Genomic DNA, 25,602 nt, shown 5'->3' on the forward strand with positions numbered 1-25,602 from the left:
ACTGTGTAAGGCTACTATCGAAATAGCATTGATGTGCCCAAGAGCCAAGGTGTACCCAATCGAAATAGTGTAGGTAGATAGATACCCTAGAAGTAAAACTTGTGCACAACTTCCTACACTTCCGTAATCAATTCATCCCTATAGTCTTATTTCGGGTTCTGCAGGGTCTACGCTTCAGTTGATTTCCCTTCCAGCCTTCCAGGTTCATGTCTGAGTACCTGCAGCCGAGGGTCCGTATATGAAGGCTGTAATGCACTGAGACGCCGAGCATGGTGAAGGAAATCCCGATAGATTTAGGGAGGATGGTAGATGGGGTTAGTGGCAATTTGGCCACTTATCGAGACGCTCATGGGGCTGCAGAATTCCCGCGATAGATCAAGTAATAGACGTCGTGACTACCAGAGCGAGCCAACTAGCAAACGAAGTATAGGAGATAGACAGTGATGGCTTTTCCGATGCTCTTCACGAACCAACTTGTCCCAGTCTTATGCCCATTAACTACGGGGTGGGATAAATGAAATGACTGAGCGCCATTATCTTCTTGCCTCGCATGGTTGTACGTCAAGGCATCCTCAATCAGCCCTATTGCTAACGCTTAGATGCTCCTAACAAGCCACTTGATAACAGAGCTACTGCTCAATTTCCGCGCGCGCGGATACTCGGACGTCGTGAGTCTGTGGGAAATTGGCAACTATAGCTGATGCTCCGGTGGATCGGTGCTACAGTAGCGTTAGTTGCGCTTATCTCCTCCCTTCTGAAGCAGAGATAACGTTGGCTAATCAGAAGTCACAGCTAGGTACTTTCCGCACCTGCATGGATTAGCTGGAGGTCAATGCCAGATCCTATCGCCGGCGACTCAGATGCTTATCTCGCGACCCAGTGCTTGAACGCCGGAACCCAGTCCCCGGGAATCCCACGTGGCGACTTAAGATGATGGCCTAGACCCCTTGCCGCGAGGAAGGCCAAGAAAGGCAGCAGATTGTATCCACACGCATGTCGCAGTCAATGGCATCGGATGACAAATTTCAGCTCTACGACCTCCGTGTCGAGGTCATTTGTCCGGAGGGCAAGCGGATCCTGTGCGGCGCGAAGCCTGGTGATCACTTCGTTCTGCGGGGCGAGATGCTCTATCTGCCACCGAATCAGGGCTTCAGCATCTACAGCCTAGGTACGTTGTTTTGTCCCGGGCCCTCGTTGTGTACATCCGCATGCTGACCCGCGACGGCGTGACAGCATCGGTGCTGCCTCTCCTGGCCGCGAAACAGCGGCTTACGGCAGACAATGACTGGATGACCACCGACGCGTGTGTTGCTTGCCCAGACCCAAATTGCCCTTCTCAGCTGAAGATCATAAGAGAGGGCCTAAGAATATTCAGTCACTCAGAGACTACTGCAGTATCTCTCCATACCCAAAGCAAATGAATACGGGTAAAAAACAAAAGGGGGGAGGGGCGGGAAGGGGAGGGTTTCTTCTATACCAAAGTCGGGGAGTATAACAGTCATCGGGTAAGCCCTAACTCAAGTCAGGCCAAGTCCATTCACTCCAGCGAGACTGGTCAATACTATCTATCTGAGGAGCAAATGCCGAACAATACGACTTTGAAGTTCACATTTAGTATCTTAGTCTCATGTATCAGTCAGTGGCTACAATGCCCTTCTATATGCTTCCCCATGATCCTTGACCAAACGCCTGTTCCCCGCTCAAGATTGCTCGCTAAGCAAAGAAAATACCTTCTTCAAAATCAAATCCAGCATACGCAAACATTTGGTCCCAAGTTTCGTTTTGTTCCAAGAGCAACCCGACTGGCGCTGTGTGCCCAGAATTCTGATCTAATGCCATCAAGTCGCTGTATAAAGGCCCAGAGTGTGAAGCGTATCCTCCAGTATTAGAGATATCCACCCCCCCTCGGTCAAGGGTATTCGCAGTTGTGTTCATTGCGCCCACGAGACCATTCCCAGTCCTTGTTTGAGCAAAGTTGGAAAGCATTCGTTCCAGGAATCGTGCCTGCAGCGCACAACTACTCGTAGCGGTTGCCATTTGTTGTGCAAACACCAGAGACGTGGCCCGGATGGTCTGAACCACCTTGGGCTCGATCTGTACAGTAATGCTTTGGGGTGCAGATAACAGGAACTGACATGTATGTTAGTCCCCAAAAGCGCCATTTAGCAAACATCAGGAAAGGAGTGGGCACTAACCTGGATCAGGAAAGCTGCACTATACGCGGTCATGACGTGTACGGAGTCCTGAACATAGCAGAGGAATTCCGAAGATTTACAGATGAGCTCGAGCATTTCCAAAGCACTCGAGTAGCTAGTCCACAAGATGCCCAAATTTGCTGACAAGCTCGGGTCATTAGAGGCCAGGACTCCTTGGAGGGGTAGAGAATACAGCTGAAGGCGGAGATGCATGACGTAGAACTTGATCATGAACGTGTGACGCTCATCTATGGGGATGCGTCAGAAGATAGAAGATGATAGCAGAATGTGTGATCTTGAATTGCGCTTACCCCCTGCGACTCTTGGTGTCCATCGATGCTCCCAAGTCTCCAGCTGGGATTCGAGAACTAGAAGGAGTGGCTCGATGCCGTCCCACAAGGCAGACTTTGCCTTCTTCAAATTTGACCGAACCAATTGAAAGACTTCGGAGCCAAGCAGGCGAATGGTCACAAATGCGCCAAGGAGCTGATCATTGGCCGAAACCATTGGGTCTTCGCACCACGTCTCAATCGATTGAATGAAGCCGTTGGGTTCAATCATCCAAGGCTTCCCTGTCTGAAGGTTCAGACTGTGTGTTGGTCAGATAGGCTGGAAACAGCATGGAGCTAGTGGGGGACTTACCTGCGGTCGTAGACAAACAAAACGTACCAGGTCCTTTGGATGTTACGCAACTCTCTTTGCTTTTGGCCGTCTCTTGCAACGCCGTCCTGGATGGGCCGGTGTGCGCACAGATGCCAGCCTAGATCCATTCCCATACGAATCACATAGCCTATGAGCAGCCATGCCCGAGTATCGTCAGGTTCCTTCCAATAGGTCATGATCATCATCGCTTGGGCAATCTCGGGGGACTTCTCGCCTCGCATGAAGCAATTGGCCATCAGTGTTTCGGCATGGCGGTGAAGTGCGGGATGGACCGACGGACAAAACATTTTCGCGGTGGTGGCGAGCATTGTGGTGAAGAGAAATGCCGAGTGCAGGCGGACATATGCCATGGTGTGAAGAACCGAATCAAGCTGGCTGATCAGCGGGTTCAAGACACTCATAAATCTATGGACCAGCATGAATAAGTACCCGGGAACGTGTAACGATGTGGCGGGACTCACTTCTCGAATAAAGACTCAGCAGTGGCGCTGTCGATGCATCCCAGTCGGATTGGATCGTCTGAGGATATCGCTGTCGAGTCGTGCAGACCTGTAGAGCCTTCATTGACCGCTGGGTTAAGGATATTATCGAGCGAGAACCTTCCTTGGGTTGCTGCAGAATTCAGGAGTCCGGGAGGCTGCAAATCCTTCGACACGCCTCCATCCGGGGACTGCGACGCATTGGTGCGCCAATTGCTGCTGTCTTGGGGCTGAGCATCATCCTGGGGAGGCGCTGGCCGCTTCTTGAGGATTCTTTCATGGCTCGTCAGACAGAGCTTTGACATGTGTGGCATGGCCAATGACAGACCTGGTTCCGTGTTTACGCCCTCGTCGATGCTCCTGGACAACGCAACCTAGCGACTTGCGGGCACATCGCTCGCAGCTAGTCTCGTGCGGTTTGATGACGCATTTCATCTTGACCTTTCTGCAGGCAAGGCAGGCCTTGCCACTGCCACTGCCATGGCCATTGCTGCCGCCGCCGCCGCCGTTGCTGTTACTACTTCTTCCACGGTGAGATGCGACAAAACGATAGCTTCAACAGGGTCGCGACGCACTTTGGTTGACCAGGCTTCTCCGTATCTCGGCGGCTCTTCATACTCCAGATTCCAGACCCTGAGCGTCCGTCCGATCGTCTCGTCTAGCTGTGCACAGCAAGTCGGGAAAGCCGGGACTCTGTTAGGTCGCCGGTGTTTGCCCCGTCTTTTACGCCCTGTCTGTGAAAAGGTGCCGGAGGATGCGCTTTTGGTCGGGGTGGTATGGAGAGATAGGACCGGTGTTCCAAACAACCGGCGTTCAAAACACGACCCGCCGCGCCGGGATGACAGCCGGCCGCATTGGGCCTAGTGCAATTGGATGGTGCATCCGGGCGGGCGGGCCAAGCATCTTCATCATCCGAGCGGGACGGGACCACTTGCAAGCTTTCCACGCTTGCCATGCCACGCCCACACCACAGACGGTGGGGGGTCGCCCCAATGAACTCCGGATTGCAAGCCTCCGCCTGTTGGCTTTTCTCCCTGCTCGCGGCATCTGCTTCGACAGGACCTCGGTGAACCAGCGCGCCTTCTCACGCCTCAGCAGCGCACGTCAGGTCGGGTGTTTACCGAAGCGATCAAGCAAGCAAGCCAGCAAGCAAGCAAGCATGGCAGTTCCAGGTGCACAGCGGGCCAAGGTGGCCCATGTCAACATGATGACAGACACCATCATCAGCAACCTGAGCCTCGAGGGCTTTCGGATTGTCTTGAGAGCTTTGCTGACAGCTCACGCGTCCGTCACCGAGACATTTGAGACAGCGACCCAGAGCTACATCCAAGAGTGTGTTCTGCCGGCCGTCACATCCCGAAGTCCGGAGACGCCCGTGGACTTGGCAGGCCTTCAAGCCACCCAGAAGACTATTCGCTGCATGCTAGGCTGCGGATTGTGCTTCCAGAGCATCCCGCTACTAGGAGATATAGCTGCTCGGGCTGTCGACATGGCGCTTGGGAGTGATGCTGCGGCCTCGGACGAGGCGTCGTCATTCCAGGCCTCGATTGACGGGGACATTGTCCAAGCCATGACCGCCGTGCAGAAGACTCTGAAAGGGACGCAAGTCTTAGCAAACAATGAACGAGGAATCGTTCAAGGGCTCTACGAGCAACTCGCTGACTCTCGGCGTGTTTGCCAGACGAACAAGATCGAGTTCCCGTTCGCTCGAGCATTCTGGTCGGCGGGAAGCTTGCTAGAGATTGACAAATGTGACGGAGCATCCGAAGAGCTTATGGCTGAGGCCGGAGATTTTGGAGGCCAGACCCCGGCAGAAGCAAATGAATGTTTCGAGATGGCAGGCCGAAGACTGCCAAGGATATTTACCGGCCTCTGGCAGTTATCCAGTCCTGCTTGGGGATCCGCCTCCGCGGGGAAGATCTTCTCTCATTTTTCCAGCTCCGTCCAGAGTGGTTTTGTCGCGTTCGATATGGCAGATCATTACGGGGATGCAGAAATTATTTTCGTATGTTCTCCCTTGTCTTGTCTTTTCATATCACTGTCAAGAGTCCCAGTCGCAGCTACTAATTCATTTCTTTGTAGGGTCAATTCGCGAAGTCATATCCTCAGAAGAGTGCTTTATTCGCGGCAACCAAATATTGCGTCTTTCATCCGATCACCGTTTCACGCGACGTCGTCCGAGCCAACGTGACTGAAAGGTGCCAGAGGCTACAGACTGTCAAGATTGATTTGTTGCAATTCCATTGGCAATTTGTTAGTTACTTTGCACTACGCGACGAAATATGAAGCTGACAAGGCGGAAGTATGAGGATCCCGCATACTTAGATGCACTCGCATATTTATCGGAAGACGAACGAGTTGGGGCGCTTGGTCTCTGCAACTTTGATACTGAGCACATGGAACGGGTCGTCAAGAGTGGAGTTCAAGTCCATTCCAACCAAGTTCAGGCAAGCCTTCGTATGTCGGTCTTGTCCATTGTACCTGATCTAATAAGGAGTAGTTTTCTTTGATCGACTCTCGACCAACTGTCAAAATGGGCCCAGTCTGTCTTGAACATAAAATCAAGCTCCTAACCTACGGTACTCTGGTGAGTTTTCCTGTCAGTTCGCATGAGCGACTGCATGCTGAGCACCTTATGTCTCTAGTGCGGCGGTTTCCTTGCAGATAGATGGATTGGAAAGGACGAACCGGGTCTTTTCGACGATAAGATCACACCCAGTCAGCGAAAGGTGTGTTATAACTCGATTACTTGATCCTTGCTCTTGACGGAGTTTAATCTTTTTCTATATTTTAGTATCATGCCATGATCCGCACCTGGGGTCCATGGTCGCTCTTCCAAGAGCTCCTGTGCGTACTGAAGAAAATCGGTGATAAGCACAATGTCAAAGTTTGCAACGTTGCTACGAGATGGGTGCTTGATTTCCCATATGTTGGGGCAGTCATTGTAGGGACCAGAATGGGGATCAGCGAGCACACCAACGACAATTTGGGAAGCTTTGGCTGGAGGCTAGATGAAGAGGACCAACACATGATTGATGGCATTTTAAGAAGGGGAAAGAGAGATGAGGTGTTCCAGAATATGGGTGATTGTGGAGGAGAGTATCGATGAACACAGTTTTGTACAGTAATTACCTATTCTACTCGAGGGCCCGAGCCAACGACCAAGTAACAGGCATAGGTAATTATACAATTGAAATCCGTGTGGGCTCTAGGCTAGAGTACATGAGCTCGAGCAGAATCACATATCAAGCTATGCAGTTCCATTATCTTATGGCATAAGCAAGAACCAAGATGATCTCATGAATAGTTCCATGCGATCGTTACTGGCAGATCGTGGAGAGAATACGTGACAAGTCGCTCACAACAAAATTTCCTGATACCTCGTCCAAAGTCTTTTAGTCCAAGCTTTCTTGGCGAGACTCGCCGACTGTCGCTCCTAGAGTAGTCAATCATACGAAGATGGGTTTAAAGTTTGTCATCTTCCTGGCATCACGCAACCATGAAATTTTCAGAATAGGCCTTATGTGCGTCGTTGTTTCTACTACGATGATCCTGAGGTGACCATGGGAATGGTTAGGACTTAGTTTCCTTCGAGGGGGGTTTCATTCCCAGCCTTAAGTGACATGTACGGGAGTAAGCACCCCGAATCATATCGCGGGCTCCGCATTGCCAGACGCGCAGAGGATAAGAGAGATAAGTCTGCGTGCAATTATCTCGGCATGACAACCCTAACACCCTTACTTCCTTTCTTCGCTTGGGCAACTACTAAGTCATGGTCGTATTTGATATCATCGACCGTTGTCTCGAAGAGCCTCATCTGCGGGAATACGCGCAGTGTCAACGCTGCAGTTGCCAGATATATCTCGCAGTATGCCAGACTATTACATGTAAGCACAGTGGAACCGCCATTCGGAGCAACAAGACCGGTCCGACTTACTTCATCCCCAAACACTGTCGGCTTCCTCTCGAAAATGACATCATGCCTCTCTCCAATTCTCGTCTCCGCTGCCCATTTTCATCGACCCACCGCTCAGGCATGAATGATTCTGATTGTGGGAAGATGTCCTGATTGTGATGCATGAGAACAGATGACGCGCCAACCGCTGTGCCTCTGGGAATAATATATTCATATTTCTTCCCACCACACTCGCTCCTGTACGTCAGGTCCTCGTCACGCGGCACCCGAGGGCTGCGTGCTGTTTCACCATATGACAACCGCAAGCCTTCCATGACGACACCATAGAGATATGGCAACTTTTCAAGGGTGGACCATGACGAGAGATTTGCTGGGTCAGTCGAATTCAGCTCTTGCGTAAGGCGTGAGAGGATGGTTGGCTCCGAGAGAAGATAGAAAGTGATCACCGATAAAGTCCACTGCATTCATTGTAAGTCATATTTACGCGAACAGCGTGAGATGAGGCGGTATGGCCGTTGTTATGCATGTTTCAAATAGGTCAAAACTTACTGATGTGGTTTCAGTTCCAGCACCTGTCAACGAAAATCCTTCCCCAGATAGACGAAACACGGTCTTCTCTGACTCGGGAAGAGATGAGTCGAGAATGTCTGTGAATACTGTCTGGCGCTTCTGGACCACTCCTGAGGCGAAGTCTTCCTTTGCCTTGGTGATCCGTGCTGGCATATTGACATACATCTCATTCATAAGAATCCTGATGTCGTCACCCATGTACTTAGAGAGCATCGGCGCAATGCTAATAGTATGTCGAAGCATGGGAAAGTAACGGAAAAGGAACGTGGTGTTGAGGAAAGCTGTCATTGCCTCACGGAAATTTGGCTCCCATACTGGCTGGGCTAAAAAGCCCAAGGGCTCGCCAAAACAATACGCTGATATCATGTCTGTAGTGAAACAACTGTAGGCAGTGGTGACGTTGATTGGACCTTTAGTTGGATTTCCTAAATTGCCAATGGGTCGTCAGTCGTCCGTTCCTGTAGGGAATGAGCAGAACGCACGTATCAACTTGTCACAAAGCTGGTCCACAAGCTGTCTCATCTCTGGCTCTAGCCTCGAGATTTGCGTACGCGAAAAGAACTTGTTCATCGCATTACGCCTAATGCGGTGAAGGTCGTGGTCAACCGTACCAAATGCAGATATAGTAGTAGGCCCTGCGAGTGACTTCAAAAAGTGTTCCTGCTTGTTTCGTTTGCGCCCAGCTCCAGCATACACCTCGTCCACGAAAGAAACGTCGTTGCAATGTAGTTCATCTGGACTAATTCGAACAATGGGACCTTTCGCAGGAGCATGTGAGACATGCTACAATGCTTTGATGAGACTGCTCGAGCTCACTTACCATATATTTCATGCATCCTCTTAATTTCCATTGTATACCTTCCACCCAGGATCATGTCGAACCAAAACTCATAGAGTATTGTAATAGCTGCCAACTTTGGGCCAGGAAAACGGCTCAACGGATGCAGCGGCGAAATGTTGTACAATGCACGCGAAAGGCGATAAGAGAGCCACAATCCAGCCAAACGGTAGATGTTTGACAGGGTCACTACTCCATTATGGAGATCTATGCCGAGTGGCGACTCCATCGTATCCAAGTGCGAAGGAGACTGCTATGGCAAGTCCTGCAGAGCTCATGCGTAAAGCTGGTTAATAAACGACGAGCACTTGCAAGTTGAGATCACAATCACAGCGGGGAGTAGGGAAGGAAAAGAGAGTAGAGAGCCCGGTCCCTGGAATTACTAACGACTCACGCCTACTGGTCCTAAAGGTCATCTCATTGCAAGGGGTTTGATGCGACTAGATTCTTGGGTGTATCCGTGCATGCAGGCCCGGCAGGTCGCAGTGATAGACTTGCTGTAGAAATAACAGTCAATGAATATCAAGCCACTAATTCCATCACCCATGCAACACCGTTTTTGCCTAGCTTTAGCGAAGATGCAGGAGGAGCTCCCAGGACCCAATACCTGAGTCTGGACCATCTCCCCGCCGGGGAAGCGGTAGTTGCGTTTCACAGGTGCGCATAGCACCAGAAAAAAGGGTTAGAGATCGGCATGGCGTCCAACGGCGAGGCTTTCCTGCAGTACCCGCATCCATGGCGTTGGCGCGGTCTTGATAGTCGTGCCAAAAGCAATGCAAAACCAAACGAAGTAACCATAATCTTCAACGATAGCTGATACGGCACAAAAATGGAGGTTACATGTCAGAAATTTTGTCAGCTGAACTCTGCGTGTGATAAGTCGGAAAAGCCTGTATCTTTATCATCATTCATGGCGAGCTTTGTGAGAAGATTATTAAGTATGGAATACAACGAAATCATTTGTGGCTGGGCTTGCACATCAGCGCCGTGCGAACCAAGCACTGAGAACTTTCGCCTATGCGGCTACAAGGACATCAATGATACTCAAGGTATGGAAATTTGGAACTCGACTTGGATACCCTGGTCGACTTCCTTCAGGCACCAAGCAAATTCCACACTGTGACCAGTTACAAATGATAGCAAACGAAAAGCATCGGCTTCCGGCAGCAACCAAGCCTCCGACGGCACAAGGACCTCGTTCATCACCACAAAAAGAAACTTTGCTCGCAACGAGTCAGATAAAGTGATATTTCGTGACGACTAAAACCAGTAACCAGGTTCAGTGGGAACAGATATTTGATATGTCTTTCCGAAAAGCAACGCCCCGCTCGTATTTCGTGACCAGCTGAAGAACCTCGGGAGCAACACCCTGGGGAAAAAGGAACTTCTGCCCGACGATCAGTTCAAGGGGCCTCAGGGGGTTGCAGAACCTGGGCTCAGGTCTACTCTCCATAACGAGGTCTACACATTTGCCTACAACCAGCAACTATTGCTATAGATACCCTAAATGGGTCGAAGATTTTTCAGGCTTTCATTACTCCTCGCTGTTATATTCAAAGACTTGAAGCTCTTTTGCTGCTTGTCATAGATACCTGGCATTACTTGTCGCGAGTCTTGACCACATAAGAACACAAGCTCTCAGGAAGATGGAGGCTTTACCAATTCAATATGTCGTCTTCCCGACCCACGGAGATGTACGGGCCCATCTTATTGTCAACTGCGTTGTGACATTCTTCCTGCTCGTTGCTTTGGCAGGCCGCATCACGGCGCGGACAATCTTTGGCGTCGGTCTGTGGTGGGATGACGGACTTATCCTTGCAGCTCTGGTGAGCTACCACTTCTATCATGAGAGATTTTGGCATCACTAACCATCGTGGAAGCCATTTGGGCTTAGTCTTCTGTTTATACAAGGTGTTTGTGAGTCTCACCAAGCCCCCAAAACTTAATTCACTACTCGGCAGAACTTACAATGCGTTTCCATTAGTTTCGTCACTAGGTGCCGGCCACCATATCACGGAGGTCATGGTCGATGTGCCGTTGATTCTTCGCGTGAGACTAGTCTTTCTATCCCCTTTAGGTTTATCTGTGTGCAAGATCACGTCTAACCTTGGTACTCTCCAGTTGACTACCGCCTTTCAGCTATTATATCTTGTGGCGCTTACGCTCATCAAGTGCAGTATCCTCTGCTTCTATCTTCGCATCTTCACAGATCACTTCATGGTGAAGCCCTGTCGAGCCACATTCGGCATAGTCATGCTTTGGGGTGTTGCGCACTTCTTTGCCGTGATCTTCATCTGCAGGCCTGTCCAAGCCCAATGGGACCTCTCCGTCACGGGCACATGCGGCAACCAGATCAAACTATTCCAGTCAATCATCTCGACCAACATTGTCACAGATTTGATAATCATTATACTCCCGCTATACAGTAAGCAGTCATCCCTGGGCTTGTTGTCGTGGAAGAAAATGCGCTGATATAGATCTCCAGCAATATGGCACCTTCAAATGCGAGTCTGGGATAAGCTTGGTATCATGGCCTGTTTTCTAATTGGCGTTGCGTAAGTTTACCTAGTCAAGTTAGAAAGTGGTATAACTAACCCTTGGAATAGGTGTGTCATAGCAGCCATCTTCCGACTGGTCTATGTCACAGCGGTCGACATGGTGTCGGACCTGACCGGGACGATGCCGATGTCCGTCTTCCTATCCGCACTCGAGCCCCTTCTCGCCATGTTGTGCGCATGCCTGCCGATGCTCCGTCCGTTCTATGTCCGCTACAAAGCCCAATCCTCGTCGGCCAAGCTAAGCGAACCATCTGGTCAGTTTGAAAGCAATGTTAAGGGCTCGCACAACACAAATGGGCTGAAGATGGGTTCCGGCTCAGGGTCAAGGTCCAAGCCTGTCGGTGCCCTGGAGATGGACGACATGGATCTGGTGCAGAAAGGGAATGGGTTTGACTGCCATATTGAACTTGACAGTCGCCCCGAGGGCAGTGCAGATGATTCTGGTTCCGAGAAAAACCTCACATCCGAAAATAGGGAATCTACGACGGGAATCAAAGTCAAAAAGAGATGGGATGTTCAAGTCAACAGCCGCAGCTAAGCCTAGAACTATAGGCTAGATCAGAATCTCACTGCCGTTGACATGAGAGCAATTCAGGTCATATGTACGGTGCACTTTAGTGCAGAAGTCTTGGGCTAACTGGTTGGGAGATTGAAATCCAAGCACGCAACGCAAGCAACAACAATGACTAGCTGTGCTGGTGACCAACGCTTGGCTCCTATAATACCTGGAGTGCCAGCTCCATAGACATAGTTATGTCCAACCATCTCAGATGCAATGCAAGATTTAGTGATTGATGTTTGTTCTCCACTCGTGAATCTGACGGTGCTGGGTTTTCAAGTGACGTTTAATAAGTGGTTTGCCAAGCCTTGCCTATGTGATGACATCGAAATCCGTCCCTGTCAACGATCAGTAAATACTTGAAGGATATGTAAGCATACACGATCGCGAATGAAACAACCAAAAGGATAAAAGAAAACAAAAAATAAAAATCAAAATAATACGTACAACACCGAGGATTCGCTGGTCGTCACCGACCCAACTACTAGTTCAGCCCTCAGCAGCTTGTCTCGGGCAGAGCGGACGGGATGCCGAATTTTCTGCTGGGTATGGTCGTACGTGCTGAAATCTCCTCTTAGTAGCATTTATGTAAGGCAAACAAAGGTGCTGCAAGGTGGCAATCTCGTCACTGTGGCTGAATATCCGATAATATCAACTGGGCAAGCCGGATGCGGCCCCGTAAAGCATGCCATCCATTGGGTCCGTGAAACCGCCTCCTCAGCTAGTCGAACACTTGACTCTCGAAGCACATTAAGTACAAAATATGGCTGACGAAACGGCACGGATCAAGGGAATGGGAATATATCGATAAATCTTGACCTACCATGTGAAGAGCTTTAATCTGCCTGCTCGTGTACGTAGCGACTGTACAGCGCTGATGGACCGATACTAAGGACGATTAGCCGATGAACTCGAATCAGTCAGCAAGAGATATGGAGTTAGTCGCTAAGAGATATGGGGGGCCTTTCTGGTATGCTCCCCATTTTCGAATGTTTTTTGGTGCTTGCTGGTTCTTTGGTGGCTCAATCGGTCCTCGTTTTCAATGTTGAAAGGGGAATAAGACGGCCCCGTTGTTGATGTGCTTTTAACCTCAAATATGGCTTCGAGCATCGTTTAGTGATAAGCATCGGCTGGAGATAAGAAATGGGAAGCTTTTGGATAGATACTTAAGCACTAGTGTCTTTTCTCTCAAGTCCACGCCTCACATTGATGCCTACCTACAGGCGATGGAATTTCATGCATGTCCAGGAGTTTAATGATGACTTTCATTGCTACAAAACGTGATATCATTTTCCATGATTCCCGCCGGGGTTTCCCGCAACCAAAGACTGACAGTAGTGAGGAATCGACACCTTCATCCCTATTCCAATTTTATTTAATGGGTAGTCTATGAGCTTCCAAAGAGCTAACAAAGCGAGTAGTCGCGTCACAAAAGTGAAACGAGGCACTTAAGATGCCACCGGCGTCTTAAGCGAGTCCAGGGATTTTTGTGCAACACGTTTCCACTTAGACATTAAGCTCTGCAGTAGTGGCGCCCTTGATGTAATCCGCATATGGTGCCAAAGCCTTCTCGACAGGACCCCCGGGACCGCAATACTTGTCCACAATCTCGGCGCTACGGCCAGTATACCTAATTAAATGTGTCAGTCACGGCGCTCTTTGAGTGTTCATCGCTGGGTTAAGGAGGCAGGTGTCTTACAGCTCCGCCTTCAGCATGCCATCAAGCTCGCCTAAGATCGGCTTGAAGAACTCGTTCTTCCTGATCCGATCCACCAGATCATTAGGCTTGCCCTCGTTTTTCACGACGCTGCCGGCCTCGTGCGAGAGGACACGGATCTGCTCGTGGGCCTCCTGTCGCGACTCGCCCTTCGCAACCAGGCGCATGATGATGGTCTCGGTAATCATGAAAGGCAGCTCCGATTGGACGTGCGCTGCGATGCGCTTGGGGTAGACGACGAGGCCGTCGGTGATGTTGTCGAGGCCGATCAGGATGGCATCAGCGAGCAGCATCGTCTCTGGGATGTCGATGCGGCGGACGGCCGAGTCATCTAGTGTCCTCTCCACTGGTTGACAGTTAGTGATTGAAATCGAGGTGAATAGCATAGGGGACTAACTCCATTGATCGGCATGTGTCGCTTGGAATGTGGTGGGTTTGCTTAGGAGCTCCCGAGCAAGAGAGTACACGCGCTCGGAACGCATCTACACAGGTCAGAAGGGTGCAATGATAAATCGCAGATACTTATGATGGTGTTTTCTCAACATAACATACTGGGTTTCTTTTATATGCCTGTTTGATTCATCTGTCAGCAATATCCCACATGTAGGGTGCGAGGATTTGTGAAATAGTGATTTGGAGTGGCAGCGATCAATATACTTATGAAGAACGGAGGAGCAGTGAATGAGGGGAACTAACCATGGCCGAAGATCCAATCTGTGTGCTCTCAAAAGGCTCTTCAATCTCCTTCCAGTGAGCCAGGTGGCGAATATCTCCCGTGATCTTCTGTGCCGACGAGCCAAGGCCAGCAACGGCATTGGCAATGATCAGGTCGACCTTGCGGGTGTAGGTTTGGGTAGACACATCGTAGCAAGCAGGGAAGCCGAACTTCTCGCAGAGCAGATCGTTCAGCTTGTCGCACTTGGCAGAGTCACCGTGGAAGATCTCCAGGAAAGAGGCCTGGGTGCCAGTGGTTCCCTGGGCGCCACGGAACTTGAGCTCATTGCGGACATGCTCGATGCTCTGGAGATCAAGCATGAGGTCCTGTGCCCATTGAGCAGCGCGCTTGCCCACTGTGATCAACTGTGCAGCTTGCAAGTGAGTGTAGGCCAGAGTGGGCTCATCTAGATAGCGGTTAGGAAGAGCGGTTTGGAGTCGAAAGGGGGGAAGACACACCCTTCCACTTGAGGGCAAAGGAGGACAAGTTGGAGATGACCTTGGCCAGCTTCTTGGCCAACAAGTCGAGAGCATCACGCATGAGAAGCAGCTCGGCATTGTCAGTCACATAGCAGCTTGTTGCGCCTGATTACACATGATAATAAGCTTAGCATGGGTGATGAGATGAGGCGCAGGTTGGCCTACCGTAGTGCATGATGCCGGCGGCTGCAGGGGCAACAACACCGAAAGCATGAACGTGCTATTCCGGTGTATCAGTCAAGATACTCAATCTGAGACTGATGAATGGCCAACGGTGTAATACTTACAGCCATGACATCCTGTAAAGTGGCTTGTCAGCAAATCATGAGTTTCGGACGAATGGGTGGATGTATGTATCCCGACACATACATGTCTGCGGCGCTTCTCCTCCACGCGGGCCACCTCGAAATCCTCATCGGTGACCTCGAGATGAGCCCTCATCTGCCCGAGGGCCTCGTCCGTGATGGTGTCGATCCCGAGTTCCTTCTCGCTCTCAGCGAGGCCGAGCCACAGCTTGCGCCAGGTTGAGTGTCGTGAGCGCTGGCTGAAGAGCTTGGACATGGCGGGACTGCAGTAGCGGGTCGTGAGGGATGTCTGGTAGCTGTCGAACGGCGAGCTGCCGCCACTCGCAGCGGATGTTTGAGCCGCCATCTTGTTGAATAATCGCTCTAGACGTGTATAGTTGTTCAATTGATCGCTTAGAGATCGTCTGAGGCGATGTGTCTAAGAGATACCCCGTGATATACGTAGTCAATGGGCCCTTGCGTGAGGTTTTGTCTGTTCCCGACAAATTTTTTAAGCTTCTCCAACTCTACCCGATTTGGTGGCGGGGTGATTTCGATAGCCGCCAGCGCCAATGAAAGCCGTCCATCCAAGCGTTTGGGGCGTTCTCACGGACAACTAGCATTTACATGCGGGGTCTGTGTAAGTGCCGTGAGAGTGAGATCGCGCATCAGAAAAACGGTATATTTGTTTATATAAGCTGAAAATCTATATGATAGGATAATCTAGGCCGAAGCTAATCTAACACGTAACTTGAATATAGGTAGTGTAGTAACTAAGCTAAACATAAGATATACTTAGACTAATTTGCCAACAGTGACTGAAGGTGACCCGAGCTGACCCAAGGTGCCCAGCAAGCTAGAAGAAGAGACACTGGCTAGGCAGATTATTATTACCCGTGCAAGCTACTGAGCATCCCGTTGCTGCTATTGGTGGGTTGACGGATGGCCCCTGTAGAGCCTTGCCGCACCAGCACTCCTTTCCGAATTCCACACCGGCATAAGTGTCCCCGGCCGCATAGCAAGTAGATTGGCAACTCTCGACGGTCATCTTTGTCATCTCCCTGGAACCTCGAGAAAGTCCTATATTGTGCGAGGATTCACAGAATCCACATGACAACCAAGCATTCGCCATTGGACAGGGAAAGATGATGCTGGTGTCGTCGTGGTGGAAGTCGACGACCTGGTGATGGAGGTGGACGTTGTCGTTGGCTTCGCAGTCACAGCCTCTAACACGTTCAGACGGTTTGTACGTCCACAGATCTCACCCCCGGCCCCGCTGCATGCCTTGTTACACTCGGCTGCGGATGAGGCCATCTCATGGCTCACGAAGTCACCACACCAGCATTGATTTCCTCCCTCAGTACCAGTGACGGGAAAGTTCGCCGGAGCCTCCTCATACGTGAACGAGCTAGTAACTGTACAGCAGTGAAATTTACCTACTCTTGCTTAGGACCTTTGTCCCAAGGTTTGAATACCTTTGAACCAATGGTTCCAGACGGAATCTTGAGCCTAAGCTGCTCATGTGGTATTCTCAGGACTCCAGTAAATCTAGGTAGGGGAATATTCAAAGGACTGCAATAACATGAGGGTGTGCTAAAAGTCGCATTTCATTACAGCGATCTCAATGTGGCTCAAGCAGCATTCCACGATGGCCTCAAAATCTTGAAGATTGACCAATGATTCTAATTAGAAAGAGCTTGCAAACCAGCTCCATGCATACACGATCGATGATGTTCTTCAAGTCGTTGTCGACGCGAGTTCTTATTATGAAATGACACGAAAGGGATCTAAGACTCGCGACTATCTCGTTTCCTTTTCGAAAAGACTGCTGTACTATGGAAATGTTATAGACGTGTTGGCACAGCATCATCCAGAATGTTTCTCTGCTTTGGGGAGCTATGAAGTTGCTCTTTGGTGTAAGCATTCAAGTCCAGGTAACGTTAAGTCGACCTGTATGTTGACTGGCAAATTAGGCAGTCATTGAGCACGAAAAGACTGGGATGACGATAATATCCGCACTCTCAGATATCGCAGATTCCCATCCTAGAGTCGAACCAGCAATCATCATCTACCCAATCTTGGGAATGCAACGGGAGGTTAGCATGCTCTATGCGTACATTATCCGGTTTCTTGTTCGAGCATGGGAATACTTCTCCGAAAGTAAACTTAGTCGTGCGATACACGCTATTACAAAACCATCTGCTTTACGGTACGATGATATTTTGTAGGCGATCCACGAAAGGAAACAGGCGATCGCTCAGAGACATGCACACCGCAATTCGTGAATTGAGTGATCAGTTCAACAAACTTACTATCCAAAACGATGCTAATCAAAGAAACTTCGTGATATAATGGCTCAATTGATAGATTTAGTGACACAGCTTCAACAAAGCTTAACGGGCCCGCCAGCGGCGGATACAGCCTCATAGCTCCAAGTACACTCAGCCGTTTACAATGTTCAGCTGGGCCAGGCTTTAGCCATAATCACATCTCAGTGCAGCATTGATCATGAATTAGTTTTCCAAGCAAGTGTGCGATGGCAAAGGGGCCATTGGCTAAGGGGTCCTCAAAATAGTGAAGCGTCTCTTTGGTCATCATCAAGCCTTCAAGATTGGAATAAATCCACGGTCTCATCTAACATTCTGCTCAAATCCACATTCAGAGACAGGTTGCAAGTCAGAAGCCTTTGCGTCGCTGCGATCGAGCACTTTTTGAGAAGGAATATTTTGCTTCTATGGGTACTCGCCGCGAGAGGACAAACCTACCCGCTTCTCGAGGTGCTAAAAAGCCTTGTTCGACAAATTCTTGCTAGCGACTATTCGTCTCGTTTCGAAAACAGAATGTCGTTCCGGCTCAACAGGTTTAATGACGCTCGAACAGAAAATGACTACCTAAATATCCTGGCAAGTATTCTTCAGAATCTCAACATGGTCTATATTGTGGTCAACGCAGAAGCTATGTTGCCAAGCACAGGAGTTTACTGCCGTGACTACCTTGATCGACTCTCACATTTGCTCCTGGAACGCAACATCCGGACAGTCTTGAAACTTATCACAACAGCATACGGGCCAGGTTCGCCGGCTAAGAGTGCATCAGAGAACAGGGTTGTCAAATTGGGGAAGACGAGCAAACGAAGGGCGAAGAGAGAAACGAGGGCCTCATCGAGAAGAAGGAATATGCCAATGCTATAGCTGCCCGTAAAGTCCCAAGACCCTTCGTTCTTTGACCGAGCACGCGTCTTTGAGTACCTCGATGATACAGGGTCGACATTCACGCCTTCAATTGCATCATCCATGGCATTGGTGGGGCTTATCATGATATTCAGAGAGCGCTTAGTATGGCGTATCTACCCCTCACTCCCAGCGGTCAAAGCATCAGGACTAAAGTATAAAACAATTCTCACTATTAGGGACTCGTTGGCAGAGACTCAAGCAACATCGCAGGAATTGATCTATAACCATGGCTGCTGTTCAAACAGGTCCGCCTCGAGCGCCAGCCGAGAAGGCAAAACAGTGGTTTGACGAGACCGTCAGCGTACCAGACTCATTCCGCGACCTGCTCATCAACTATAGTCATATCCCAGAAGACAAAGTAGACAACCATGTGGTTGCGTTGGTGAGCCTGTCCTCTACCAGATGGTCTATGACGATGTTGACAAGGCCCAGAGAAATCGTGCATGGGAGATCCATCCATATCCCTGCCTTGGACAGTTTCGCTTCCTGGAACTTAACCTGGCCGATAGAGGAGACCTATATATTCGATTGCTTGACATTCTGAAGTCTGGTGGTCGTTTCCTGGACGTCGGGACGTGCTTAGGACAGGATCTCCGCAAGTTGGTCTATGATGGGGCACCAGCGTCGAGTGTTGCCGGTGCTGAACTGAACACCGGCTTCATTGAGTTGGGCTATGAACTGTTCGGTGATAAAGACTCGCTGGAGTCGCTCATTGTGTCTGCCAACATCTTGGAGCCGATTACGGGCTCATCGCTAGAAGAATTGGAAGGCAAATTAGATGTTGTACAACTTGGAATGATCCTGCACTTGTTCAGCTGGGAGGAACAGATAGTAGCTTTTGAGAACGCGATCAAGCTCTTGAAACCAGAAAAGAAAGGAACATTGTTCATAGGCCAGGCATCAGGCAACTTGGATGGCATTGCTACGGGCGGCGCGTGGGGAAGGGTGACGTTCAAACATAATGTGGAGTCGTTCGAAAAGCTGATCAAGGAGCTCGGCGACAAGACTGGCACACAATGGAAGGTCACAGCTTCGCTCGATAACGGACTCAGCATATTCGACGGGAAGAGAACATGGGATGATCCCAAGACTCGGAGGCTGCTTTTCGAGGTAGAAAGGATTTGATGGAAAATACATGGACTATCGAAGGTTGTCATGTTGCCCGCAAAAGGGCCCAGGATGGTCTCATTCGGCGAAACTATGGATCTATGGTCCCCTATGTCACACAAGAGAGAAAAAGGATTCCATTCACGCCATTCTTACTACTGTCATGCCGTGGCGTGCAAGGTCATGCAATTCCCAATGACCAATGAAGAAAAGCCTTTGTGATCCGTTTCCATCATACCAAAATCAACCTACCAACCACCGAGCGCCTGCGTCGTCGTTGTCTGAATCATCGGAGTCGGAGCAGGGGCAGAAGAAGCCTTGGTAGCATCCTAAGCAGCCTTGGCACCCTGGGTGGGCGTCACCTTCTTGCCGTCCTTGTTGTAGCGAACACGCGGGGGCGGGGCACGGTTGCGGCGACCCTCACGGGATCGGACACTGTGAGATTCTGTCAATATGGAGGAGTTCGCAACACAAGAGGGAACAGGGTGGTGGATAAACAGTTGGCCGCCAAGGTTCATCTCAGCCGCCTGCACTGGTAGCTAGCAAAGAACTAGGCCAGCGCAGCTGTCTTCCACCGAGGAGACAGACGTACCGTACGATCTTGCCGTGGATGGCGCAAGAGACGCAGTACTGCAGCTTGAGGTACATCTTGGGGACGGTGTACTCAGCGAAGACTGAGGCGTCCGAGATATCACCTGGCGAGAAGAGTCAGTATACGCAGTCCAGATCGACGTGTTCGGAGGATCGTTAACGCACGAATAGCTGCAGACTCGACCATGTTGCGAATGGTGAATCGCTTGATGGCCTTGTCCTTGGGCGTGCATCGCGAGCAGTTGGAGCAGCGGATGGGCTTGACGTGGCCGCGGCCCTTCTTGTTGCGGCCGCTGGGAGGAAATGTCAGTTTATGATCCAACACGTTATCTCTTGCTGAGATCTTGAACTGAATCGGACTGAACGAACTTATTCTTTCTCTTCTTAGGCATGTTGGGCGACTGACTTGGCTGTGAAGTTGGTCGATGTCGAGGAAAGGGAAATTTCGAGAGGAGAGAGAAATCCGAATTTCTAGTGTAGGTATTACCCACCGATCAGTGCCCACACAAGCAGGTGCACTAACAATTATCCGCCCACACACCTAGGAAAAAAAGCCCTAATTGTGGAAGGTGTTGAGTGGAACACACGTGACACGCCCCGCCGCTGGTCATTGGCTGAAACTTTTTGCCCGCCCACCGCCCACCACACTGCGCCAGCTGCAGGCGAAAAAAAGCTCTAAACCTCCTCGAGCCTCAATCTCGAACTTCCTCTCTTCCCTTTCCCTCATCACACGTCCAAAGAAGGTCGGTTTGGTTACTTAGGAAGGCAAATCATTTGTCGAGGTACGTTCCGACTTGCTTTTTGGACTCTGCGTTGCAATGCCCTTCATCACGACATGATACCCTCGATTGCGATTGCGTTCTTCTCGTTGGTTGCTGGCGACCATCGAGAACCGCCTTCGTGATTCCATCTCGCAGCATTTGTCATTTTCCCAATGTCCCACCACAACACCACTGCCTATATCACGCCCTCCGCTATCCTTTGCTATCTCCCCTCCCCTAGAATCTAATCATACTCACAACTACAGCAGGCAACCATGCAGATCTTCGTCAAGACCCTCACGGGTAAGACGATCACCCTTGAGGTGGAGTCTTCCGACACCATCGACAATGTCAAGTCCAAGATCCAGGACAAGGAGGGCATCCCGCCCGACCAGCAGCGTCTGATCTTTGCCGGCAAGCAGCTCGAGGATGGCCGCACCCTCTCCGACTACAACATCCAGAAGGAGTCCACCCTGCACCTGGTGCTGCGCCTGCGTGGTGGCGCCAAGAAGAGAAAGAAGAAGGTCTACACTACCCCCAAGAAGATCAAGCACAAGAGGAAGAAGACCAAGCTGGCCGTCCTCAAGTACTACAAGGTCGACTCTGATGGCAAGATCGAGCGCCTTCGCCGCGAGTGCCCCAACGAGACTGTGAGTTCTGGCCTATTTGGGTGTGATTCTCGAGGACAAAAATACTGACAAGATTTTCTCACTAGTGCGGTGCCGGTGTCTTTATGGCTGCCATGCAGGATCGCCAGTACTGCGGTCGCTGCCACCTGACCTACGTGTTCGACAAGAAGGATTAAATCAAGCCACGAGCACGAGGGGAACGGATGGTAATCAGGAGTAATGGATAAGGGATGACGATCTGGAATTTGGGATCTGGTGGCTATCATGATACCGCATCACTGGCGTTGATGTATCATAGAATCATCATCTCACTGGCTCTGACCGGCAAGGAATACAAGAAAATCCTTGGCTTCAAATTTGGATTTCATTCTGATGCTGTCGTGACTGTCGTAATACTAAACCCTCATAGCCTCCTAATCATGCTATATAGGCTCTACTGGTCAGGGAAACCCTTCTTCAGGTTGTCATACTTCGTCTCTGGGTATTCCAAGCAGTTCTCTTCCCATCTGAGTGCCTTCTGACATCCAAGCGCATCGACAACATTTCCAATCAGACTTTCAGGGCCGTCCTTGTCAGCGCTGCTCTCCCACCACATTGCTCCTCCTAATCCCTGATGCCTCACATAATCCGCCTTCTTCCTCGCCATATCAACCGTGTCGTAGCTCACCAAGGTCTTCTTGCCAGGCTCATAGCAGAAACTCGCGCCCGCCTCATGGTCATGATGCTCTTGCGAGCCCGGTAGCGGCAGCTTCTTGTAGTCGTACACGCCGCGCTCCCAGGTGCCGTCGCCGGTGCCACTGTACGGCTTGCCGAGACCGTCGGTGTTCTCGAAGGCCCGTCCGTACAGTGGCATGCCCACGACGATCTTGTTTGGCGCCACGCCGTGACTGGTGTAGTACCTGATGGCGTGATCCGTGCTGAACGGCGTGCACGCCTTGTTGCTGTGGCAGCTGTACAGGTTGGCCTGGTGGCCTGCTACAGCGTCCCACGAGCCTGCGTAGTCGTAGGCCATCAGGTTCCAGAAGTCAAGCAGCCTGTCCATGGCAGGGAGGTTGAGCTTCTCGTAGTTTTGCGGGCCGGCCGGACAGGCTACTGTCAGCTCGAAATGGGGTCTGCTCGGCAGAGTGGCGGCGTAGGCGTCCATTTCTGAGCGGCATGCTTGGAGCAGAGCCACGAAGTCGGCAGCCTCGGAGGCATTCTGGGGATATTCCCAGTCGATGTCCAATCCGTCGAAGCCGAGGTTCTTGAGCAATGCGACTGCTGACTTGGCAAAAGTGTCTCGGCCAGCTGGCGTGGAAGCTGGCCCTCGGAAATTGGCCGAGTATGTCCATCCGCCAATTGACAAGAGAACCTTCAGATTGCGGTTTCGCTTCTTCAGGAGGTTCAGCTGCTTCAAGCAGCCATACAGGTTGGTGCCAGCATCGTTCCAGCTGTCACCTTCCCAGTGGATGTCCGTGTCGGCCCATGTGTCGGTGAGATGGACCTCGCCGGTGTCTGAGCGGACGTTGGCAAAGGCATAGAGAACATGGGTCAACTTCTCAGCCGGCAAATCCTGGGGCCGGTGCTTGCGGGCGTAGATAGCCCAGTTCACGTAATATGCTACCGTGCGGTAACCTTCCGGTCCGCCGCCCATATTGCTGATGGATAATGACTTCAAGAGGGATGCGAATTGTTGGATAGGAGAGAAGTTGCTCAGCAGGAGAGCAGTAATAAGTACAAAGATAGAAACAAAGCCAGCTAATCTGGACCTAGCACTTGGCATACAGAATGAGGCGGAGCTCTAAGGTGGAGGAGTTGTTGTAAGTCTGGAGGGGCTGAGGTCGAAGAAAACTGTCAACAGAGAGATCGATTCACAGGAAAATGCAGAGTAAGAAAGAGAGAATTGTTTATACTGCCTTCAGAGTGAGTGGAACATGTCACATAATAAAGACAGCTGTGAGGTCATCGCCAATGAAAACAGCCTGTTCGAGACAGCATTGAAAGAGCTCCCTGCTTCTCAGGGCCAATGCTGTGGCTGTGTGCTGCAGTCGTGGCGATGCAGCGTCGTCATTCACAAGCCTCACCAGCCAAGCTCCTTGCCATTAATAGAGGTCAAAGTGACCAGCTGGCAGTCAGTCAGCACCACCTGGTGAAGACTGCTGACTAGCCTGGCACTTAAGTGCATCAATTCGACTCATTATTGGTTGTCCCACGTGATGGCCCATCCCCACTTGGCCCGTGCGTCTAGAAGCTCTGCCAAAAATTCTCAACGCAGAAAAAAAATATCGAGAGGTAGCTCCCAGTGCAAATCCGTCGCCTGCAGCAGACCGATCGAACAAACAACAGTCAAAACAGGTGGTTCAGCGCCTTCAGCAGCTGCCACATCGGGATTGCAAAGATGGCAAACATCAATTACCTTCTCTTTGAGTCTGCCGCTGGTTATGCCGTCTTTGAAGTCGTCAACCAGGCGGACATCGTGGGGCTGCGCAACAAGGAAGTTCAGGATTCGCTCAAGAACCTGAGCACCTTCACCAAATATGTGAAGCTTGTCAACTTCACTCCCTACCGGTGTGTACTTATGGAGACTATGGCCTCTTATTTGAGGCTCAAGCAATTAGCAAGAGATAATTATTCTAATTATGAACTAGCAATGCGGCCGAGACCCTCGAAAATATCAACATGCTGTCCGAGGGAATTATGTCCGACTACCTGAAGTCTGTCCTCGAACTCAACCTTCCCCAGACCAGTGGATCCAAGAGCAAGGTTGTCCTCGGTGTCCAGGACAAGAAGTTGGCTGGAGAGATCAGCTCCGAATTTAAGGGTGTGGAGTGCGAGACGAGCGAGACTTCCGACGTGGTCGCTGAGCTGCTGCGAGGCATCCGCCTGCACGCTGAGAAGCTTTTGAAGGGCCTCCAGGAGGGCGACATCTCCCGCGCCCAGCTCGGTATGGGCCACGCCTACTCCCGTGCCAAGGTCAAGTTCAGCGTACACAAGAATGACAATCACATCATCCAGGCGATTGCGACTCTGGATGCTCTTGACAAGGGTATCAATGCTGGCTGCATGCGTGTGAGGGAGTGGTACGGCTGGCACTTCCCCGAACTCATTCGAATCGCATCCGACAACGTCACCTATGCCAAGCTGGTGCTTGCCATCGGCAACAAGAAGGAGCTCACCGATGACAAGCTACATGACATTGCTACTGTTGTTGGAGACGATGGAGACAAAGCGCAGGACATCATCAACGCTGCAAAGGTTTCTATGGGGCAGGATATTACCGACACCGACCTGGCCATGGTCAAGTCCTTTGCAACTTCCGTCACCAAGATGGCTGCCTACCGCAGACAATTATCTGAGTCACTAGACAAGAAGATGAAGGATGTTGCCCCCAACCTGCAGGTCATTCTCGGCACCCCCGTCGCCGCCCGCCTCATCTCTCACGCCGGATCCCTCACCAACCTCGCCAAATACCCTGCCTCCACTCTCCAGATTCTCGGTGCCGAGAAGGCGCTGTTCCGCGCTCTCAAGACCAAGGGCGCGACTCCCAAGTACGGTCTGATCTACTCCTCCTCGTTCATCGGCCGAGCCCCCGCCCGCACCAAGGGCCGTATCAGCAGATACCTTGCCAACAAGTGCAGTATCGCTTCCCGTATCGACAACTTCTCCGAGAACCCGTCATCACACTTCGGCGAGGCCCTTCGCCAACAGTTAGAGGACCGCCTTGAGTTCTACGCTTCCGGCAAGAAGCCCCAGAAGAACGAGGATGCTATGAGGTCCGCCATGGACGCCATCCTTGGCGACGGAGGCGACATAGCCATTGACACCGAGATGATTGATGTCCACGATGCACCAGTCGAGTCCGAGACGAAGAAGTCCAAGAAGGAGAAGAAGCGGAAGTCCGACGTTATGGACGTCGACGTGTCCGAGAAGAAGAGCAAAAAGGACAAGAAGGGCGTGGATGGCGAGAAGACCAAGAAGAAGAAGAAGCATTCCATCGGTGCCTAAGCTTCCTACTCCTCATCTTTCTTCGTTATCTACGGTAATGCCCCCTTGGCTGGAAAGTGTTTAGCTTGGTCTATGTGTCTCGGAGTTGGTGGTTTTCGGAAATCAAATCTGGCATCGGAGTTTGGACTTTGACATCTTTGTGTATGGTTGGTTGATTGTGTATCATCATACCCATCGCATAGTTAGCATCTCAAGATGGAATAAAAGGATACCTGTGCTCTACTGTTCTCGAGCTGTTGTGACCATCTCTCCGTGTCACAATGGACATGGGATGCCCAGGTTTTTTCGTGTCGTATTTCTTTCATTAACCATTTACAAAGGCTA

At 50.7% G+C, this 25,602-nt stretch overlaps 8 protein-coding genes across 8 annotated transcripts; 5 read left to right on the forward strand and 3 right to left on the reverse strand.

The window, feature by feature from the left end:
* Nucleotides 1-4,496: 4,496 nt before the first annotated feature.
* Nucleotides 4,497-5,623, forward strand: UCRPA7_3237 (putative aldo keto reductase protein; the record flags this gene model as incomplete). The annotated part of the gene is made up of 2 exons (XM_007915787.1): nucleotides 4,497-5,342; nucleotides 5,420-5,623. 2 exons carry the CDS (start codon nucleotides 4,497-4,499, stop codon nucleotides 5,621-5,623), a joined length of 1,050 nt encoding a protein of 349 aa, XP_007913978.1.
* A 4,684-nt stretch (nucleotides 5,624-10,307) lies between these two features.
* Nucleotides 10,308-11,757, forward strand: UCRPA7_3238 (putative integral membrane protein; the record flags this gene model as incomplete). Its single annotated transcript, XM_007915816.1, has 5 exons — nucleotides 10,308-10,487; nucleotides 10,542-10,578; nucleotides 10,739-11,086; nucleotides 11,147-11,216; nucleotides 11,268-11,757. 5 exons carry the CDS (start codon nucleotides 10,308-10,310, stop codon nucleotides 11,755-11,757), a joined length of 1,125 nt encoding a protein of 374 aa, XP_007914007.1.
* Nucleotides 11,758-13,284: 1,527 nt separating this feature from the next.
* On the reverse strand, nucleotides 13,285-15,340 carry UCRPA7_3239 (putative adenylosuccinate lyase protein; the record flags this gene model as incomplete). The annotated part of the gene is made up of 9 exons (XM_007915790.1): nucleotides 13,285-13,408; nucleotides 13,478-13,841; nucleotides 13,893-13,977; nucleotides 14,048-14,065; nucleotides 14,192-14,616; nucleotides 14,669-14,794; nucleotides 14,855-14,909; nucleotides 14,977-14,988; nucleotides 15,059-15,340. The coding sequence occupies 9 exons, from the start codon at nucleotides 15,338-15,340 to the stop codon at nucleotides 13,285-13,287; spliced, it is 1,491 nt and encodes a 496-aa protein (XP_007913981.1).
* A 3,092-nt stretch (nucleotides 15,341-18,432) lies between these two features.
* Nucleotides 18,433-19,331, forward strand: UCRPA7_3240 (putative methyltransferase domain-containing protein; the record flags this gene model as incomplete). The annotated part of the gene is made up of 2 exons (XM_007915772.1): nucleotides 18,433-18,588; nucleotides 18,639-19,331. The coding sequence occupies 2 exons, from the start codon at nucleotides 18,433-18,435 to the stop codon at nucleotides 19,329-19,331; spliced, it is 849 nt and encodes a 282-aa protein (XP_007913963.1).
* Nucleotides 19,332-19,642: 311 nt separating this feature from the next.
* UCRPA7_3241 (putative 40s ribosomal protein s26 protein) lies at nucleotides 19,643-20,296 on the reverse strand (the record flags this gene model as incomplete). Its single annotated transcript, XM_007915776.1, has 4 exons — nucleotides 19,643-19,748; nucleotides 19,906-20,008; nucleotides 20,070-20,197; nucleotides 20,265-20,296. 4 exons carry the CDS (start codon nucleotides 20,294-20,296, stop codon nucleotides 19,643-19,645), a joined length of 369 nt encoding a protein of 122 aa, XP_007913967.1.
* A 644-nt stretch (nucleotides 20,297-20,940) lies between these two features.
* UCRPA7_3242 (putative ubiquitin-40s ribosomal protein s31 fusion protein) lies at nucleotides 20,941-21,470 on the forward strand (the record flags this gene model as incomplete). Its single annotated transcript, XM_007915799.1, has 2 exons — nucleotides 20,941-21,315; nucleotides 21,381-21,470. 2 exons carry the CDS (start codon nucleotides 20,941-20,943, stop codon nucleotides 21,468-21,470), a joined length of 465 nt encoding a protein of 154 aa, XP_007913990.1.
* A 257-nt stretch (nucleotides 21,471-21,727) lies between these two features.
* Nucleotides 21,728-22,927, reverse strand: UCRPA7_3243 (putative glycoside hydrolase family 18 protein; the record flags this gene model as incomplete). The annotated part of the gene is made up of 1 exon (XM_007915824.1): nucleotides 21,728-22,927. The coding sequence occupies one exon, from the start codon at nucleotides 22,925-22,927 to the stop codon at nucleotides 21,728-21,730; it is 1,200 nt and encodes a 399-aa protein (XP_007914015.1).
* A 744-nt stretch (nucleotides 22,928-23,671) lies between these two features.
* On the forward strand, nucleotides 23,672-25,278 carry UCRPA7_3244 (putative protein sik1 protein; the record flags this gene model as incomplete). Its single annotated transcript, XM_007915819.1, has 2 exons — nucleotides 23,672-23,841; nucleotides 23,922-25,278. 2 exons carry the CDS (start codon nucleotides 23,672-23,674, stop codon nucleotides 25,276-25,278), a joined length of 1,527 nt encoding a protein of 508 aa, XP_007914010.1.
* Between the last annotated feature and the right edge of the window lie 324 nt (nucleotides 25,279-25,602).

The sequence above is a fragment of the Phaeoacremonium minimum genome (genome assembly GCF_000392275.1).
Source record: "Phaeoacremonium minimum UCRPA7 unplaced genomic scaffold PA7_03_scaffold_265, whole genome shotgun sequence".
Lineage (NCBI taxonomy): Eukaryota > Fungi > Ascomycota > Sordariomycetes > Togniniales > Togniniaceae > Phaeoacremonium > Phaeoacremonium minimum.